The sequence below is a fragment of the Tiliqua scincoides genome, chromosome 3 (assembly GCF_035046505.1).
Source record: "Tiliqua scincoides isolate rTilSci1 chromosome 3, rTilSci1.hap2, whole genome shotgun sequence".
Classification (NCBI taxonomy): domain Eukaryota; kingdom Metazoa; phylum Chordata; class Lepidosauria; order Squamata; family Scincidae; genus Tiliqua; species Tiliqua scincoides.
The window spans coordinates 217,777,482-217,795,745 of NC_089823.1; the positions used below are offsets into that span (position 1 = coordinate 217,777,482).

The 18,264-nt window shown below is 42.7% G+C and overlaps 2 protein-coding genes across 3 annotated transcripts in view; one reads left to right on the forward strand and one right to left on the reverse strand.

The window, feature by feature from the left end:
• Positions 1-18,264, reverse strand: part of VEPH1 (ventricular zone expressed PH domain containing 1) — a 136,338-nt gene that overhangs the window by 106,279 nt on the left and 11,795 nt on the right. For both annotated transcript variants that reach the window (XM_066622082.1, XM_066622081.1), the window contains exon 4: positions 834-1,000. In XM_066622082.1, coding sequence (XP_066478179.1) covers positions 834-1,000 — 167 coding nt within the window. The remainder of the gene's footprint in view (positions 1-833; positions 1,001-18,264) is intronic.
• PTX3 (pentraxin 3) lies at positions 7,399-16,988 on the forward strand. The gene is made up of 3 exons (XM_066622402.1): positions 7,399-7,531; positions 7,958-8,500; positions 16,369-16,988. The coding sequence occupies exons 1-3, from the start codon at positions 7,399-7,401 to the stop codon at positions 16,986-16,988; spliced, it is 1,296 nt and encodes a 431-aa protein (XP_066478499.1).

The following is an 18,264-nucleotide window of genomic DNA, read 5'->3' on the forward strand; positions in this document are numbered from 1 at the left end:
CTCCTGACAACCCTGTAAGTGGTCACATTTAAACCAGGGTGGAGGGACGGTGGGCGGAGGGTGGTCCCAGGGGTGGGCAGGGAGCAGGAAGCGGGGCTGAGACCCTGCTAGTATGCCAGATCCCAACCCCATTCCCCGAGCAGTGCAGAGCGGTTGCAAGCCACTCTGCTCTCCTTGGACTTATGCCACCTCCTGAAGTGGCACAAGTCCAAGGAGACCCATTGGGGCCATGGTGTCTTACCTGGGGGTAAGGGGAAGAGTTTCCCCTTGCCTCCAGCTGAGCCACTTCTGGCCCCAATCTTGCACTGGATACAGCACAGGCCTCTTGGCCTGCCTGTTCCAGCAAAGGATAGGCCTCTTGGCCTGCCTGTTCCAGCAAAGGATAGGATTGCGCTGTCTATGACACATCATCTAGTAAAAGCTAGTATGTTCCACTAGAGAGAGGAAAATACCAGTACTCACCATGTGAGAGCATTTCCATGCAACATGTTCATTATACTACAATGCTGTCACAGTATCATGACTTTTTTCTGCTTTGAACAATTTTTCTGTGTCATCCCTAAACTACTTTTTAACTTCAGCAAAGTTCAAAAAGAAGTTTAAAGCTTCAAGGTGCAACTTTTGCAAGGTTGTCTACAGAAAATATACCTCATGTGCAAAAAAGAACACCCATGCACTTTCTAGCATATGGGGATATATAAGAAATATATAATTTCTTATATACGTATTTGCACTCTTTGATTGCACTGAGAGCTGCTTTATCCAAATCAGAAGGTCCCTCTGACTAGGATACATTTTCTGAGCTGAATGTCTATAAAATTAAAACATGTTACCTTTGGCTGTTTTTTCTTAGCAATTATCAATACAAGCTGTAACAAGTGGTGCTGTTCGGATTGTTCCAGATGAGACATCAGTGCTACCAGGTTCTGCAAGTGGCTGTTAACTGACTGTGATTGTTGTTCATACAAAGAAGGTAAGACGCGTAGCAACATGGAATTCCCTGAAAAAGAAATTATTGTCATTAAAATATTTCCAAATGATGTCACTAAAATAGGAATTTCAGAGCTTTGTAGTACAAATGCACAGGGGAGAGGGATGGGAAATCAGACTTCTGTTGCACTCCCAATGACACCACTGGGATGTGACAGTATTCCGTTGAAATTTGGGTTAGAATAAACTGAACTTTTTCTCAAGTTTTGGGAAAATAGTTCTTTTATCCAAGCCCAATTCTGTGCGTGATCAGAAAGAATGTTCCCTACATCACTGGTTTCCGAGCATTTACTTTGGCAGCAAGTCTCTCATATTGCAATATCTCAAAAGCTGAACAGATAAAGCAATGCAGGGTTTTATTACAAATAATTTCTGGGAACAATATTTGTGGGAACTGATGCTTGTACTGAAACATATGGCACAACCAAAGAAAAAGGGACATTGCACCAAGAAATCAAAACATTATCTAGCAAGGAATGTGACTCAGTGAGGCAACATGGGCTTGCATTTTCAGAAATCTGAATATTTAATTGAGCACCAAACCACACTGTAAGAGTGACTTAAATTAGCATGAGAAGGAAGGCATCCATTGCATTTTTCAACCATTTTTTTTCCACCCTTGCTGGGTTTAAGAAAACAAATTACAGCAAAATCTGGACACAATATTTGGTTTTTGAAAGTATAACATTAGCATAAAGGTACATTAAAGTATAACTAGTTAAGATGCAACTTCTGGGGACTAGAGAGTTACCCAAGCAGGGAACAAGCAAGAAAAGCGAACATCCAAGACATAATATTCTCACACAGTTTTTAAGAATGTTTGAAGATGTGCGTGCACAATTTAATTTGAAGCCAGGCTTCACAGAGAAATCTGTAACATGAAACATTGTACAAGGCAGCACTGCTTGTGATTGAAGTTCCATGCTGACAACATATGGAAAACATCTGCCTATCACTATATTACATGGTTTCACTCTCTAAATCTTCTAACATATTTAAAGCCTCTATGGATTCACTTTCCAGCAAAAAAAAAAAAAAAAAAAAAATGGCGGGGGATATATTGGCCTCCTATACTTTGATTTTAATTTGTTCATTCTCTTAACATGGAAGACGACCAGGTCACTCATCAGTTGTATGATAGCAAAGTTTCAGGCTGCTTAGTAAAAACATTAGCCATTAGTACATTTGCCCCCCCAGCAAACATTATCACAAGTGCCACGAATATTTTTCAATTTCTCATATAGAACAGTTAATTCATAACTGAACTAAAAGACGAACTATGCAGCAGAACACGACAAGATCAAAGTTAACTTTAATGACATGCCTGCCTCGGATAAGGTAATTGAAAAGGTGCTTTCACAAAAGACGTCTGTAGTGCCTTTTAAATGCCTTTCATTCTGCATGTTGATATGTTAATGTCACATTCTGATAATACTGTCTTCGACAGCTCTCTCCTTTGGGATACATCCAGCAACATATCTGAAACAGCTAAAGCAGTATGCTCTTGGCCCTCACTGGATCAGAAGTTGACACGTGACCTACGTCCAAGCACGTCAATTTCGTATGCAAGAAGTACAAAATACAACAGGATTTCAATGCCATAATGGACATTATGGGAAGTATTGCCTGCTTAAAATGATTCGCTGGACTGTTACTGGGCAAATTGGACCACAATTTTACTTCGCAGTGACACCCCATCCTGCAAATTCAAGCAGCAGATTGTCTCTCTTTGTTGACTGCCTTGTCTTTGTCTTGCACTGCTGTTTGTGCATGACACACAGAGAGCCTTTATGAAGCAGTCATTAACTTAGAAATATCATCATCATCACCTTTATCCAGCCTTTGCTAAAGGAAATCCCATTAGAACAGGAGCAAAAATGTAATTTTTCTCTGTGGTAAAAAATAGTGCTCTATAAGCAGTCATGTGTTTGTTTAAGCTTGTTTGTTTGCATTACTGCATATCCACATGATCATTTCAATGAAATATCACATATTTAGAAGGATCACTAAATGGAACCTCCATATTCAGAGGCAGTATATGTATCCTTTGCTAGGACACAAAAAGCAGGGCAGGGCTCTTGCCATTAGATCAGCTCCCAGGAGACTGTTGGAAACAGTACACTGGACTAAAATAAGCCGTTGCTCTGATCCAGCAGGGTTTTTCTTATGTTCTTAATTATTCGTGGAACCAAAAATGGCTGTTTCATATATTGCATCCTACACATCAATTGTTTTTCAGATGCTATAAACCAAATTCAATTACCAAAATCCCCTGACTGTATAATTGTGTATCTTGCATCATTTTGAAAACCCTTATATGGTATGCTTCCTTATTCCACATCTTTGACCTTTCCCATGTTGGATGGTCATGAATGGAATGGCATCATCAAACTATTTTGTCTAAGAATGTTTGAGTCAGCAGCAAAACCAGAAAAGATTGCCTCATGGACTTGACGGCTACCAGGCCTTTCCCCACATCACAGCAAGTCAGCCAACCGTGCTGACATTGACCTGGACCAGATGCTAGATACTGCTGATGAAGGAACATAGAGCTCCCAACCAGACAGTGGAATTAAACATGCCTATGCTTTTGACGTTTGATAGAGGAACTCTACATCTCAGCTTTCCAGTTTGAACCAGTTCATTCCTGCTTTGATTATCCAAATAAGGTATCTTTAAGTTTTCTTCATGCTGCCAGAAAAATACAAGGGGGTGCCCTGGGACCAGAAATCTGACATTATCATCATTCACCCATGTTTGCTGAAACTTCTATAGTGATTTAGAACAATTTAGGTATTTCATACCTACTAATGGCAGAAGGAAGTTGATGTTAACTTGGGATTTCCAACTTTACTTCATGTAGATATGTGAAAAGATGTCCACTCTCAAAGCCCAAGTGGTACATTCCCAAATAGAAATACAATCTCATAAAGTTCAGAAAAGAGTTGGGTCCTTGTGACTTAAAATGTGTGAGGTGAAAATTAGCTAATGTACTATTCCAGAAGAAAAATATTAGACTAACGAGTTATGAATAGAAAAAGGAAGGGGGGGAGAGGACTGCCTGCTCAGTTCGTCTTTTGCACATTTTCTATTCATGGAGCTACATCAAAGGTGTTTTCATATGCCAACATTTGCCCCTGCTTTTGACCCAGCACATTACCACTACTGGGCTCCAATTTCATACCCTGTGTATTCTGGCAAGATGATGGTGAGACATTAGAAGGGTGATCAACATTGATTCAGATTTTGGCAAAGCAGTCACCCATACAATATTATTGAATTATGGAAGAATGAGTCAAGCATTTGGATTGGAATGGTAGAAAACCCATTTTATAATAGATGTAGCTAAACATGCAAGGGAACTGCTAGATGTTTTGGAATCAGTTTGATCTCGGTTTCAATCTCATTTGAATTTTTTTCTTGGCAGTATGCACAGAAACAGAGACGATGATCTTTTCTTGTGTGCCACTTGTATTTAGCCAAGAAATCAGTAATTTAAACATGTTTGCGCCATTTAGAACTGATACGCATACATGGGGTTGCCATGGAAGACTTGGCCTGTGCGGTCATGGGGGCTCAGTGGTTTGATTCCGTCGGGACACTGCTCCAGCGGCTGCACAAGCTGCTGGTTCATTTCTGGGCACAATTCACAGTGCTCATTTTGACTTTTAAAGTCCTTTACAGCTTGGGATCAGGATATCTGAAGGATTGCCTTCTTCCATATATCCCAGTTCATCCCCTGAGGTCTGGCACATCCTATCTGTGCTGACACTGAATGCAGTCAGATGAACAGAGACAAGTGTTAGGGCCTTTTCTGTGGTGGCACCACAACTATGGAACTCACTGTCTTTTGAATTGAGATCTGACAGTTTTCCTGCAGATTCCCTGACAGTTGATTGATTTGAATTGATTTGAATTCCCTGGCAGTTTGAATTGATTCCCTGACAGTTTTCCTGCAGGGTTTGAAAACTTTTATGTTTCATGTGGTCTTTTCATTGTAGCATGGGCTGTTTTTAGGCAGGGGGTTATGTTGTTACATTGAAAATTGCCATGTTATTTGCCTTTGGTCGCTCTTTTTATCTGTGCTTTAAAACTTAGCATTTATACTGTTGTTTGATTTGCTGTTTTTAAGCTGCTGGTATTGTTTTTATTATTGTTGTGACATATTGACTACGATTTTATTGTAAGCAATCCCATTGCAGGGAATTTATGAACTGCATGTTTGGTACTCACAGACAGCAGCTGGAGTCCAGTGCCCTGGCAGAGCTGCTGCTGATGCTTTCCCTTGCTGCCCCCACCAGCAAGGATTGGGCCCATCACCATTCTGCTGTTGGCCACCTTTCTTCTCACCCCCCACCCCAAGTGTTCCTGAGAGCAGCGCTGAACCAACATCAGCAGCACTGAGAGCAAAAAAGACCAAGTGCTGCAGCTGCTGCCCAGTTGAACCGAGCCCTTCAAGCCTTAAAGAGGTTCATCCATGAAGGAAGGAGTCATTGTAAGTTATCACGCCAAGGGCCCCCTCAAACCTGAAACCAGTCCTTTAGACATATGCATCTTTATTAGAGAACAAACATTATATCAAGAAGTGTTCTGAGTTCTTCCTCTGTAAGACATCTATCTTAAGATGAAAAATTAGGGGTTATAAGACAAGAAAAAGGTTATTATCCAGTATTTTGTGTGTGTATGCATGTGTGCAAGGGCACAAAAGTATGCATACATGTGTATATACACCCAGACAAGATAAGGGTTTTAAAAGCACTTTGCAAAGAGCAGTCATGATCTAGCATGGTCTCTAAAAGCCCAATCCTATGCATGTTCACTCAGAAGTATGTCCCATTATAGTCAATGGGGCTTATTCCCACGTAAGTGCGGACAGCACTGCAGCCTGAGGCCACAAACCTAAGCACACTTATCTGGGAGTTAACTCCATTGAACAAAATGGCTTTACTTCTGAGTAAACACACAGAGGATTGTGCCATTTACTTGTAGAAGCAGACTTCCTTGAGCGCATCCCCCAGATGAATGAGCTGAGCAAGGATGAACAAAAGGAGGAATGTATCTGGCACCTCACATTTTCTGTCAACAATCCTTTCGGGGTCTCAGGGGCTCACATCCACATATGCACCTGATGATCACCAATCTTCATTTTTCACTCTTTTATAATGATCTTCTTCCGAGGAGCGCAAGGTGGTATACATGGTTCCTCCCCTCCTTCAGTCCTCACAACAACCCTGTGAGGTAGGTGAGGCTGACAGGCAGTGTCTGGCTGAAGGTCAGCTTTGTGGCTGACCGGGGATCTGAACCTGGAACTTCCAGGTCTCAATCCATTTCCCCAACAGTATAGCTAAAGGGGTACAAAACTCTAAGTCTTTCATGATGCCCGACCATGCGGTATAAGTGGCCCCTCCTCGCCACCACAGCCTATCAGGGTGGTGAAAATAATATGGAGGAGATGCCTGCACGTTGTTTTTGCCGCCCCACTGGCTCCAGTGGCAAGGGGGAGAGTCCACTTATACAGCACGGTGGGGCACTGTAAAAGACTTAGCGTTTTGCACCCCTTTAGCTACAGCGCTGCATTTCTCAAACCATACACCACCCTGGCTCTCCAGGTCCAACTGGAGCCTATTTTATTTATTTATTATTACACAATCATCCTGCCCTTGCCATTGGATTCAGGACAACTTGCAACATTTCACTAACTATATAAAAACACAAATTAAAAGAAAACAAACTTTTCTGCTATGTAAGTGGACACTGCTCTGGGAAAAGGTTCTTTTCAACCTATGGGTCTTTTCTCCGCCCAATTCATCATATAGCTGAAAATTAGCAATTCTATCATGCAACATTTACCACATTTTAAAATCTAGCAACATTTAATTTGGGAATCTACAAATTAGTAGAAAAAAGTACTTCATTCAAAAACAATTGCAAACAACTCTTGAAATTCCCATTTTTCTGAAGTTCTACACATTCACAAGGTATTCATACCCCCTGCTTTTCATTCTCCAGTAAAAGCCCTGTATATATATTTTTTTCTTAATCTAGTCTCTAAGGAGCTTTGCAATTTGCAAGAACAGTTTTTCCATCATTTCTCCTCTCACTCTCCTGGCTAATCCACCCACATTTCAAACTTTTAAGGTTCAGGATTGTGCAACCTCCACGCCTCCCCCTCCTCACAGCTCCCAACCCAAAAAAAAAAAATAATAATAATAACCAGAAGCACTCCTATTACAGACCAGCTCTTGCATTACTCATTCATTCAAGTTCAGGCACTCTCACAGCATTATTTAAGGGCTTCCTGAGACTCACTCTCATAGAATCATCTCTCCTTGGGTCTTACCAGAGACCTTGCATTAAAGGAGGCGCTGAGACTTTTCAAGGAATAGCTGGGGAATCCAATTCAAAGACATGTTTTCCTTTGTCATCCTATTTTTTGCTCTCTGGTCTTCTTCATCTACTCAACACCAAGATGAGTATGATGACCTCTTTTTTCTGGATTTTGACAATGAAGTAGAAAGTGTAATTCCTGCAACGGAGGAAGGTAAGTGGGGTTGGGGGTGGGTAGGGATTGCCTTATTTCTTCTAGTCTGTAAGTATAAGATATCTGTTTCTCTTGCAACAAAAGAAAGAGCATTCAGAGTTCAAATTCTTGTTCTTTCTCTCTTGTAAACACTGCAAGCAGTCTGCAGGCACAATAAAAGCATTAGGGTCAGGAGACCCTCATTTAGCCTAAGTAAAAGAAGTTGGACAGATCTTTCAAATCTTTCTTCCGGCTCCCTTTTATAACTAGTATTTGAACAAGTCATACTTTGGGGAAATAGAACATTGGTATTTTGGAAGCATGCATTCAACTGGAGAATCAGTATTTTTGGGGACAAAAAAAACACACACTAAGAATAAAATAAGAATAAAATAATCAAGCACAGAAAGGTTGCAGTGTTAATTGCTGCTGTTTATTCTACCCCAGCAATTTCATGCGATTGCCAGCGACAACACACAGAATGGGACAAGCTCTTCATTATGCTGGAGAACTCCCAGATGAAGGAGAACATGCTGCTTCAGTCCCTGGATGAAATCCTTAGGGTGGAGCTGCAGACACTGAGAGGGGAAATGCTCCAGTTGGTGGAAAACTTGGCTGGCACGTGTACTGCGTCCATTAATAAAACCATCTCCCAGATCACGAGACAAAAGGGTCTGATGCTGGCAAAGGACTGCAAAGAAGCCAAGGACCTTTCTGGGATGCTTCACGAGTCTGAGCAAGGAAAGACCATGAAAGAGATTCTGCAGCTGAGCCAAAACCTGTCCAGCAGACTCAGCCAACTAGAGCATGCCTTGCAGAGGAGAGCTGAGGCAGACGCTCAGCAGAGAGGTCTGCTCCAGGAAGACAGCTCCAGCTATGCAACAAGAGGGAGCCACTTCATTCTGAACTCACTGTGGGAAGAACTGCAGAAGACAAAAGTTGAACTGAAAGAATCTCAAAAACGGAGCACACAGCACTTGCTGCCAGCTGGTAAGTTAAACTCCATTGGCAGAGTTACTATGAATGAAATCCATTTCCAAACCGCTACATGAAACTACTCAGTTCCCCACCATCTCAGCCAATGCCTTGCTTATTTATACAAGGGGGTACGTTATTGTGAAGCCTGTGAGAGTTCACCTTGTGTGGGAGCAGACTCTCTAATGCTGTGATTCTCAACCTTTTACTTCTCACGGCACACTGACAAGGTACTAAAATGGTCAAGGCACACTATCAGGTTTTGGACAACTGACAAGGCACACCAAGCCACAAGTGGGGGCTCACATCTCCCATTGGCCCTATTAATAAATGACCTCCCCCTCAAATTCCTGTGGCACACCTGTGGACCACTCGTGGCACACCAGTGTGCCATGGCACAGTGGTTGAAAATGGCTGCTCTAATGTATGCCCCACTTAGACAATGTGGCAGCCAAAGAACATAAGCACACAGCACAAAAAGTATTGCATTTAAATTATACCCAACTTTCAACTATGTGTCATGGCTAGGATTATAGTGGATCAGGGTTGCCAAACTTGTGACCACTGTTCAGAAAAAGCGGTCCCCATTGGGACCAATGCTTACCTTTCCATTGCTCTGTTTCCAGGCAGGCCACCCAATCTCTCCAGCAAGATGCTCTGGGCAGTCGTGTCTATAACCCACTGTCCCAGCAGGCTTTGCTCCCAGATTTCTGGGCAGACGTGACTGTGCCCGGGTCACTTTGCAGACATCAGGTGGGCTGCTTGTGAGCAGCGCAGAGGAACAGTAAGCGTTGCTCATGGTGGGGAAGGCTGCAGCATTGAGCCAGATCAGACCCACAGGTCATAGTTTAGTGGACGCTGTAATAGATGACACTGAAGGCAACATTGGTGCCCAAGACTCGTTGGATGGTCCAGAAACACAACAGACACATTTGCAAGGCCTGGATAGCTTTTTGCCTACCACATACAGGGCTCTTTCCACCCTTAACATTACTTTGCAAAACAAAAGACTTCACTGAAACCCCAATTCAGTCTAGTTTCCAGCCTTCCCTCTCCTCCCCCAGCATTCCTCTGAGGGTACTGCACTTATAAGCAGAACTTGACCCTGTGAGCTCACTGATTATGTCAACATGCTATTCATCAATTCTCATGCTTCAAGGCATAAACTGACTCACCGCAGGGGTTCAGGAAGGCAGAACAACTTTCACTGTGTAGTACAACTGCATAGTTGTACATCACATCACAGAGATTACACACAGGCACTCGTTCTTTTTTCAAATTACCAGTCTACTCAGATAATTTGATATCCAGCCTCTACCAGTCACCGTTGCATGTGTCTTGACTCATGTTAAACCATATAACTTTTTATATATTCATTTTCCTTTAAATTTATTTGCCAAGTGGCTGCCCAGCCAGAACCCTTAAGCAGCTATATACCTAGCTGAGCAATGATACCTAGCTCAGCTATGACACCTAGCAGAGCAACCTGGGAAACATTCAATTTGCATATATTGGCATGGGCATTTTAAGAGCTAATCCAACCAAAAAGCAGCTTCGACAGTTCAAGCACTCTTGCTCTGGGGCATTAATGAAGAATTTAGCCAGCAATGCCATTCACTTGTCTCCAAAGGAGAAACTGCAATTCAAAAGTTGCTTTTATTTCATTTGAATAAGGCTGAAATTTAAGCAGATGTCTGAATAACTCATTCCATGTGCTATACATTTATAAGTCCACCTAGCTGAAATCTTACTGCATAGATATTTCTTTAATGCCCACTTAAAGAACACAGAAATTTGGGAGAACAGACTCTTGCACACAGAACTGAATGTTTCTTAGGGAATTGCTATCAATGCTGATAGATCAGATCAATGAAGCATCCTAAATTTTAACCTTTCTGGGTCACATCCAGAAGCTATTTCAATTTTAATTCATTAGGACACTATATGAAAAACATGGCAGATAAGAAAAAAAGGGTTCTGTTAGTGCAGGTAGTGCTAATAGTACATATTAATATTCCAAACATGAGGACATATCAAAATATAATGGTTAAAAGGCTCATCTTTGCAGACATAGCTCTTTCTACTTTGAAAAGCCTTTAAAGTATTCCTAAAGACCTACAAGAAACTACTCACAACGCTTTGATCATTTTAACGGGGTATGGGAGAAGTTATTAACAGTGCACTTTCCTTGATTACCATTTTGCCATGCTAACAATTGTATGCATCAGGATAACACTCTTGCTTTAGTGCACACTCATGAAAAAAAAAATGAAGTTTTCATTTGTGCAGTTTTTACCAGAATAGCAATAGCTGCACAGTGGCATATCTAGGGTGTTGCAGGTATGGACACCTGCCCTGGGCACTCCTTGAAGGGGAGCACCACTGAGCAGAAGAATGGGGGTGGGAGATTATGAAGCTGCAGCCTGTGTTTTGGCAGCTTAATGATCTGGCTTCCTCCACTCTTTTTGCTCAGTGGAGCCCCTTTAAAGGGCAAAACCCCACAGGAGAAGGAATGGGGGTGGCAGAGAAGCCGCCAACACCAGTGCATCTTCCTCTGTGACTTCCAGATTTTCTGGAGAAGAAGGCTCTGGCAGTGCCCTTTTAAGGGGGAGCCTCCACAGGAGAAGGAACGGGGGGTTGGCCACCAGACTGAAGCAACAACCACCATCACCAGTGACCCACTTCCAACACCCAATTCTGCTACCATCTGGATAGAACTACCAACCCTCCATGACTGACCTGGGGTCTCCAGGAATCAGCATCAACCTCCAAATGACTACTGAAAGTTATTCTGAAGATTTTAGCAGGGCCTCAGAAATTTCCAACTTTACACCATGTTGGGGAAAAAAAAAATTCTCCAAGAATGGATTTGGACCGATTTGGCAACCCTGCTTCTGGGTTCCAATCTTTGTTGGCCTCATGTGTGGCCCTGGGAATGCAGTCTATTATTGTCATAGGATGTATGCACTGGAAGCACCTCCTCCTTCTCTGTAAGTGACATCACCTGATGTTGTGATGTCACTGTCCTGGGCACTGGGGCTGTTAGGTATGCTGCTGTAGCTGTGGCATGATCCAGTCAAAGGTAAGCAAAGCAATAACTGGTATTTTCTGCTTGGCCCTAAAATAAATGGCTTGCACTGAGTGCTGGACAAATCAGGTTGTTTCCACTGAACATTCAAAAAGCCCTCTAGGTATTCTGAGTGTTTATTTTTGAGAATAAACATTCAAAAAACCTTGAGAGGCTTTTTGAATATTCAGTAGAAACATTTGTCCAGTACTCTTCTTTCTCAGCTGTCATTCATTGGCATCCAGGAATCATGGAGTCTTACAAGACCACATCATCCCTAGCTGCAAATGGAGGAAGGGTGCAAGTCAGGCAAGCTGGAAGGGGGCTTTACTAAACTTTTTGTTTGTTTGTTTGCATTTTTGAGCTCCCTCCCCTTGGACACCTGACCCATCCATAAAAATAAGCACTTTTAACTCTCACTGCATCCAACAGGAGAGCTATGCCAGAACTAGGTATCACAGCCAATGCATGTCTGCCACTCTAGGAAACAACCCCAAGCCTCTTCCTCTCTCCCCATAACATTTAGTTATGTGTGACATGACCACATCACATTCCTGGGTTTCTCATCCCCACTGCACTTCATTGGCTGCTGCTTGGGGGCAGGGTGGAAGAACCTCAGAGCCTAATGATGTCACAACACATGTTTTGTATTATGCAACATTATAAGGGGAGAGGAACAGAGGGAGAAGGTGTGGTCTTGATTCTTTCAGCGGCAGCCACACATTGGCCATAGCATGTAGTTCCGGCATCAGACACACACTTAAATCAGACCTGTTGAAATTGATTGAACATAAACTGCTTCACTTTGGCTGGACTGTACTCTCTATCTTTGCCCAAAAGATGAAGTCAGCATTAAGTCCAGAATAAACCCACTGTCATCATAGGACCTGTTCTTCATCCACAACAAACTTCTGTTATTCTAAGTCAGAATTGGGTTCCATATGTTTTGATAGGAGGAAGAAGAATTGTAATTTGATTAAAAATGAGAAGAGCAAATTTTTGAAATACCCCATGGGTCCCTATGGAAATCTTTTCTAAAAGAGTTTTCAGCAACTGGTTTTGATTTCTTGCATATCCTGGTTTCCTGCTAGGTTGATTCTAAAGAGGTTTTCTAATCACACTCTTGCTGGTGTCTTATGAAGCTGGTTTTAATTTTGCTTTACCCTTTGATAATAAAGTTGGAAATCCTGCTAATTAAAAAGCCATGTTACACAGAGCTCTCTGCTCTTAAAATAAACGTCCTCAAGAACCATCTCCCAATCGCCCACTTCTCAAAGGGGAGATTTTTTTTGAGATATTCAGAGTTCAAAGCCAAAAGCATATGACCACCCCAGTAAGAGAAAATAGAAAAAAAAAAATTCTTTATTGTTGCTACGATTTCAAGATGCATTTTAGCTCTTAGAGCTAGAGAACAAGGAGTAGGGTGAACATGAAATACATTGTAATAAATGATCATTGCATTAGGCAATACTACTTTCAAAAACTCTGTATAATATTTCTCCTGCATTAATAAATATAGGAGAAAATTAATAGTGGGCCTTTGGACAAGTGCCATTATAGGCCCCTTAGTGGTATGACAGGTTAGCTGAGCTGGTAGCCACCATCTTCATTTGCTAATTATTATTATTAATAGTATTTATATACCGCTTTTCAACTAAAAGTTCACAAAGCGGTTTACAGAGAAAAATCAAATGACTAAATGGCTCCCTGTCCCAAAAGGGCTCACAATCTAAAAAGATGCAAATGAATACCAGCAGACAGCCACTAGAACAGACACTGCTGGGGTAAGATGAGCCAGTTACTCTCCCCCTGCTAAAAAAAGGAGCACCCACTTGAAAAAGTGCCTCTTACCCAATTAGCAGGGGTTAATGCAATATACTTCTCAAGGATGCAATGGAGGGAACAACCTCACTGCATTATACGTAAACAGTGGTTGCCAGTAGCACAGTTGTCAAAGAGCACTTCAGACCACCGTGGCTGCTAAGGTAAGCCCCCACAAGGATTTGAGGAAGACCTATTAATAGAGGTGGTGACAGAAACAGTTTGGAGCGCTTCTTGGTGGAGGCCATCTTTTTTCACCTAAGTCACAGGGGTTGGTCATGGGTCCTTTTGACAGCCCTTAGACAGTGTCCCAGTTGACCGACCTCCTGATAACAGCCCAGGAGTAGTCCCCAGTTAGGACTGTATCTATTTCTCTTCGTTCTGAATAGTTTCTTTGCTCCATATACGTAATCAAATTCCAGTTCTAACGTGTAGTTCTCTATGGCAAATATATCACCATCCATGAGGTGATGTCAATCTGTGGTGAGGTGTTTTTCTGTGCGATGGGGTGTTTTTGAGATATCTCCATGAGAGATACTGCAGGTTAAAGCACACAGTCAAATGCTTGCCACACACTGAAAATTAATTCTTCTAAATTTACCAATTTTCAGACCATGAAATTATGCACCATTGTGAACCTTATTGACAGGAAACTTATGAGCAAAAGTTCCCTTTTGATGGTGCTATATCAAAGGAAGCCTCCTTTGGGTGAAAAAGGTGCCATGAGAACTTGGCAAGTTAAGTTTGTAAGGGAACAATCTTAACCAACTATGCAGCACTAGCATAGCTATGCCAGTGGGGCATGTGGTGCATCCTGCAATTGGGGGGCAGTGACAGAGGCCTCCTCAGGGTAAGGCAATGTTTGTTCCCTTACCTTGGAGTTGCACTGCCCTTACCTCAGTGCTGGAAAGTTGGTTAGGTTTGCCCCCTATGTTAACTTGCATACCAGTCACAACTGTGATTTGACACAAGGGTTGACACAAGCAAAGCCATGTGCCAGGGGAATGCCCACTGGGCGGGGTGTTGGTGGCGAGATCGCACTCAGGCAACGGAGCAGTCGGACTGGGAACCCAAGTCTACCATGCAGGTAGATCTGGGCTCCAAGTCTGAGGGGAGCACAGGTCTTCCCATCTAGCAAACCTTGCCATGGAGGCCATTAGTTCAACTGGGAGCCCAGGTCTACGTGTCAGATAGATCCAGGTTCCAAATTCGGGTGAGAGCCCAGGTCTACTTGCCCAGCAAACCTTGGCCATAAGTTCAATTGGGAGCCATCAGGAGGCACCACTGGAGGGCCCCGTGCAGGGATTTGACCCACCAGCAACTTGTCACTGAATTGAATGCCAGTTCTTTTTTAATTATGAGACAAAATATCCCAGTCAGGACTGAAAACAGCCTGGAAAACTGTTCTATTTTCCCACAAACTTCCAAACCCAATGGGATCATGTCATGCCCCAATTATGTCCTTGGGAGCATGACTTGGTCCAATCCTTTCCTAACCCTCTAATGCACCATCACTCCTGCAACCATGCACCCTGAGTACCCTAATCCACAAGCTAACCAGGTTTGCTGTTCCAATAAAATAGGGAGTTGGATGGAAGAAGAGCACTCTCTCTCTCTCTCTCTCATCCCCAACCTCCTTTGATACCTAGTATGCTGCTATGGCTGTGAGCCAGGTGCCTAGAGTGCATGACTGTTGTTTTCCCAGTGCTACTGACAGTGACAGGAGCACTGGGAAAACTATATTTCTCTGTGCTTTTGATGTGCTATTTGTCAGGCCTTTGGCATCCCAGGCCCTGAATTTGTTGTAAGTCAGGATGTGGCAGGAGGGGCCTTGATGTCCAGGCCTGGTATGAAATGCAAACGAAGGAACAGATGCACTGTTTATGTGTGTGATTAGCAATCAACTGCACTTGTGTTAGGTGGCAGCCATGTGACCTGGGAGGATGTGTGCAGAGTCGCATAGGCCATGGTGGAGTGGTGCAATGCACCACTGGACAGCCAATCAGAAAGGGTCATAAGACTGTCTTGTGATGATGAGGTCACCCTATTCTGATTGGCTGGCCCCAGTATATATGGGGCAAGAACAGACACCAAATGTGGGTTGCTGTGGTGGAGCTTCTGTGTGTCGTGCTGCTGGTTTGTGTACTGACTTGGACTGCCTTATCGTGACTGTGCCTCTCTGTATCCCTGACCTCTGGACCGTTTGACTGACTACTCTTCTGCCTGCTCCTTTACCAATACATGCTTCTGCAACAAACAAGTGTCTGCTCCTTTGGCTCTGTTTGGGATCGCCTGCTTCCTGTGCTATCTCCCTAGGCTCCTGTGTCACTCTGCTATTGGGAAAGCAAGGGCTATCCTCCCCTGCTGCCCTGACAGTTGGATTGCAGCTGTAGCAACATGCCAGGCTCCAGAGGGGGAGGAGAGCAGAGCAATTGCTCTCTTTCCTTTCATCTACCACCTGCAGAAGCAGGGTGGAGAAGCTAGGTGTCAGAGAGAGCTTCAACATCTCTGGCTTAAATTAAAATCTGAGACGGAGAATTTTCAGGTCATAATTTTAATCTTGTATTTGAGATGACCATTATAAGACAATGGCTGCAATCCTAACCACACTTTCCTGAGAATAAGCCCCATTGAACAAAATACGACTTACTTCTGAGTAGACCTGGTTAGGATTTGTGCCCAATGAGATGTATTTTGCAAGCCAGGAAATAAAAAACTCATCAACATCACTAATTTTAAAATATCTGCAAGCCTAAAGTGGCATGCAATAATTTCCACTATTTGAAATGAACTATTTGAAATGATTCTGCACACCAAGTTCATTATTTGTCCCACATGTTGCACACATATCAACATTAAAACTTTACAGATGGGAGTTTTGCTTATTCAAAACAATTTCTCCAACAACTTTATATTTAATTCTCTCAGTTGCAGCACATGACCCTCATGCACAATTTAATTGATTGAGAATGACCTCATTCCTTTTCTTCCACAGGTTGTGAAACAGCTCTTTTGTTCCCAATGCGTTCTAAAAAGATATTTGCGAGTGTTCATCCAACTACCGAAATGAAGTTACTCTCCTTTACTGCGTGTGCATGGGTGAAAGTGACCGAAATGTTGGACAAAACTATTGTATTCTCATATGGAACAAAGGGAAATCCCTATGAAATTCAACTTTATCTGAGCCACGACTCTGTTGTTCTTGCCATGAGCAGTGACCTGAACAAGCTTATTGCCCCAGATGTCATCTTTCCTGGACAGTGGACTCACATTTGCAGCTCTTGGAGCTCAGCAAATGGAAGTACCTCACTTTGGGTAAACAGGAGGCTTGTGGCAGCCACCTCAGAAGTAGCAGAGGACCACATCGTTCCAGGTGGTGGAATTTTGCAGATTGGCCAAGAAAAGAATGGCTGCTGCGTTGGAGGTGGTTTTAATGAATCTTTAGCTTTCTCTGGAAAAATAACTGACTTTAATATTTGGAACAGAATCCTCAGTGACCATGAGATAACAAGGCTGACTGGCGAAGAATCATGTGGCATCCGAGGAAATGTAGTGGGGTGGGGAGTCACAGAGGTACTGCCTCATGGTGGAGCTCAGTATGTTTTTGGGCCCTGAACAAATGCAAAAATGGCCCTTCAGAACTCCATATAAACACGCAGAATCTAGCAAACCCAAATATCTAAAGTTCTTAGGGCATGCCACAGCTTCCATAGGGGAGTTGCTTTAAATCTCCATAGAAGTGGTTTGCAGCAGTATAAAAAAATTTGCCTGCTTCACGAGATGAGCCAGGACACATAGGACTGGTTCACACAGGTACCCACAAATGAGGTTTCATGTGGTGAGAGGTCTCTGAGAAGCTACAGCTACGGCCGCCTCAGTATAAATTCTCCCTTCCATACTGCTCTGTGTTACAAAAGCATCAAGTGCAGTCTGATGGAGAGGAAATGAGTGGGAGAGCAATAGTGAGAGAGGACTGGAACAGCAAGTAGCTGTAGCAGCTGTCAGAGAAAATAAGCTGCTTGAGTCACCTGAAGGCTTCTCACCATGTGGAGCTTCATATATAGGGGCATAGAAATAGCTGCACACAGGAAGCAATCTAAAATGGCTTCCACAGGGCGGCTATGCCATGCGCGCGAGCTCTTAAATATCTTCTGAAGAGTTAGTACTGTATGTAGGCATCTCAGACTGGAGGTATGAATGCAGAATTGTCTGAAAAAAGGTTAAAACCTAATCAAAAGATGTATTTGAACATACTGAAGAATTGTAATGAAATAATCATTCTTAGCACAGTGGTGGCTGTCATCCTAGATTTAATCCTATGAGGTGCAGAGTACACAGGTAGTACTTGTGTTAATCCTATGAGGTGCAGAGTACATAGGTAGCACTTGTGGATACCTTGGATCAGATGCGACTCACTATTTCTTACTTATACAAGTATGAAAATGGCTGGGATTCTTCATCTGCAGAGCTAATGCTACATGGTTTTCTGGCAAACTCCTGTATGTATATTTTACAGTACTAAATGTGAGTTTTACAGATGAACCTGTAGGCAATAATTGTAATTTTTGTTCCTTGTTACTGATATGCACACCTTGATAAAGTTAGTGCCTTACCCAAGATATTATTCATACTGGGAGTGCAGGTGGCATCAGAGGTTGACCAAGTGGGGTACTAGTTAAGGGCCCGTGTTCAGAAGAGAGCTTACCTGGCCAGGCTAACCCTTGAATCTTCAGTACCAGTGGCAACACCCATCAAGGGGCACAGTGCAAGGTTTAGTCCCGAATCCCATCAGACAATTGCAGTTATTTGTTTTAATTTTTGCTGTTATTGTTTGTAGAAGATGCAGCTGTATGATATTGTAAATTGATTCTGTACTAATTTTATTAAAATT

What these genes read in the sequence shown, in the direction of transcription:
- PTX3 (XM_066622402.1), top strand. Translation starts at nt 7,399, where the DNA reads ATGTTTTCCTTTGTCATCCTATTTTTTGCTCTCTGGTCTTCTTCATCT. An exon ending in AATTCCTGCAACGGAGGAAG is followed by an intron (nt 7,532 to 7,957) that starts GTAAGTGGGGTT and finishes ATTCTACCCCAG; the next exon opens with CAATTTCATGCGATTGCCAG. An exon ending in ACAGCACTTGCTGCCAGCTG is followed by an intron (nt 8,501 to 16,368) that starts GTAAGTTAAACT and finishes TTTCTTCCACAG; the next exon opens with GTTGTGAAACAGCTCTTTTG.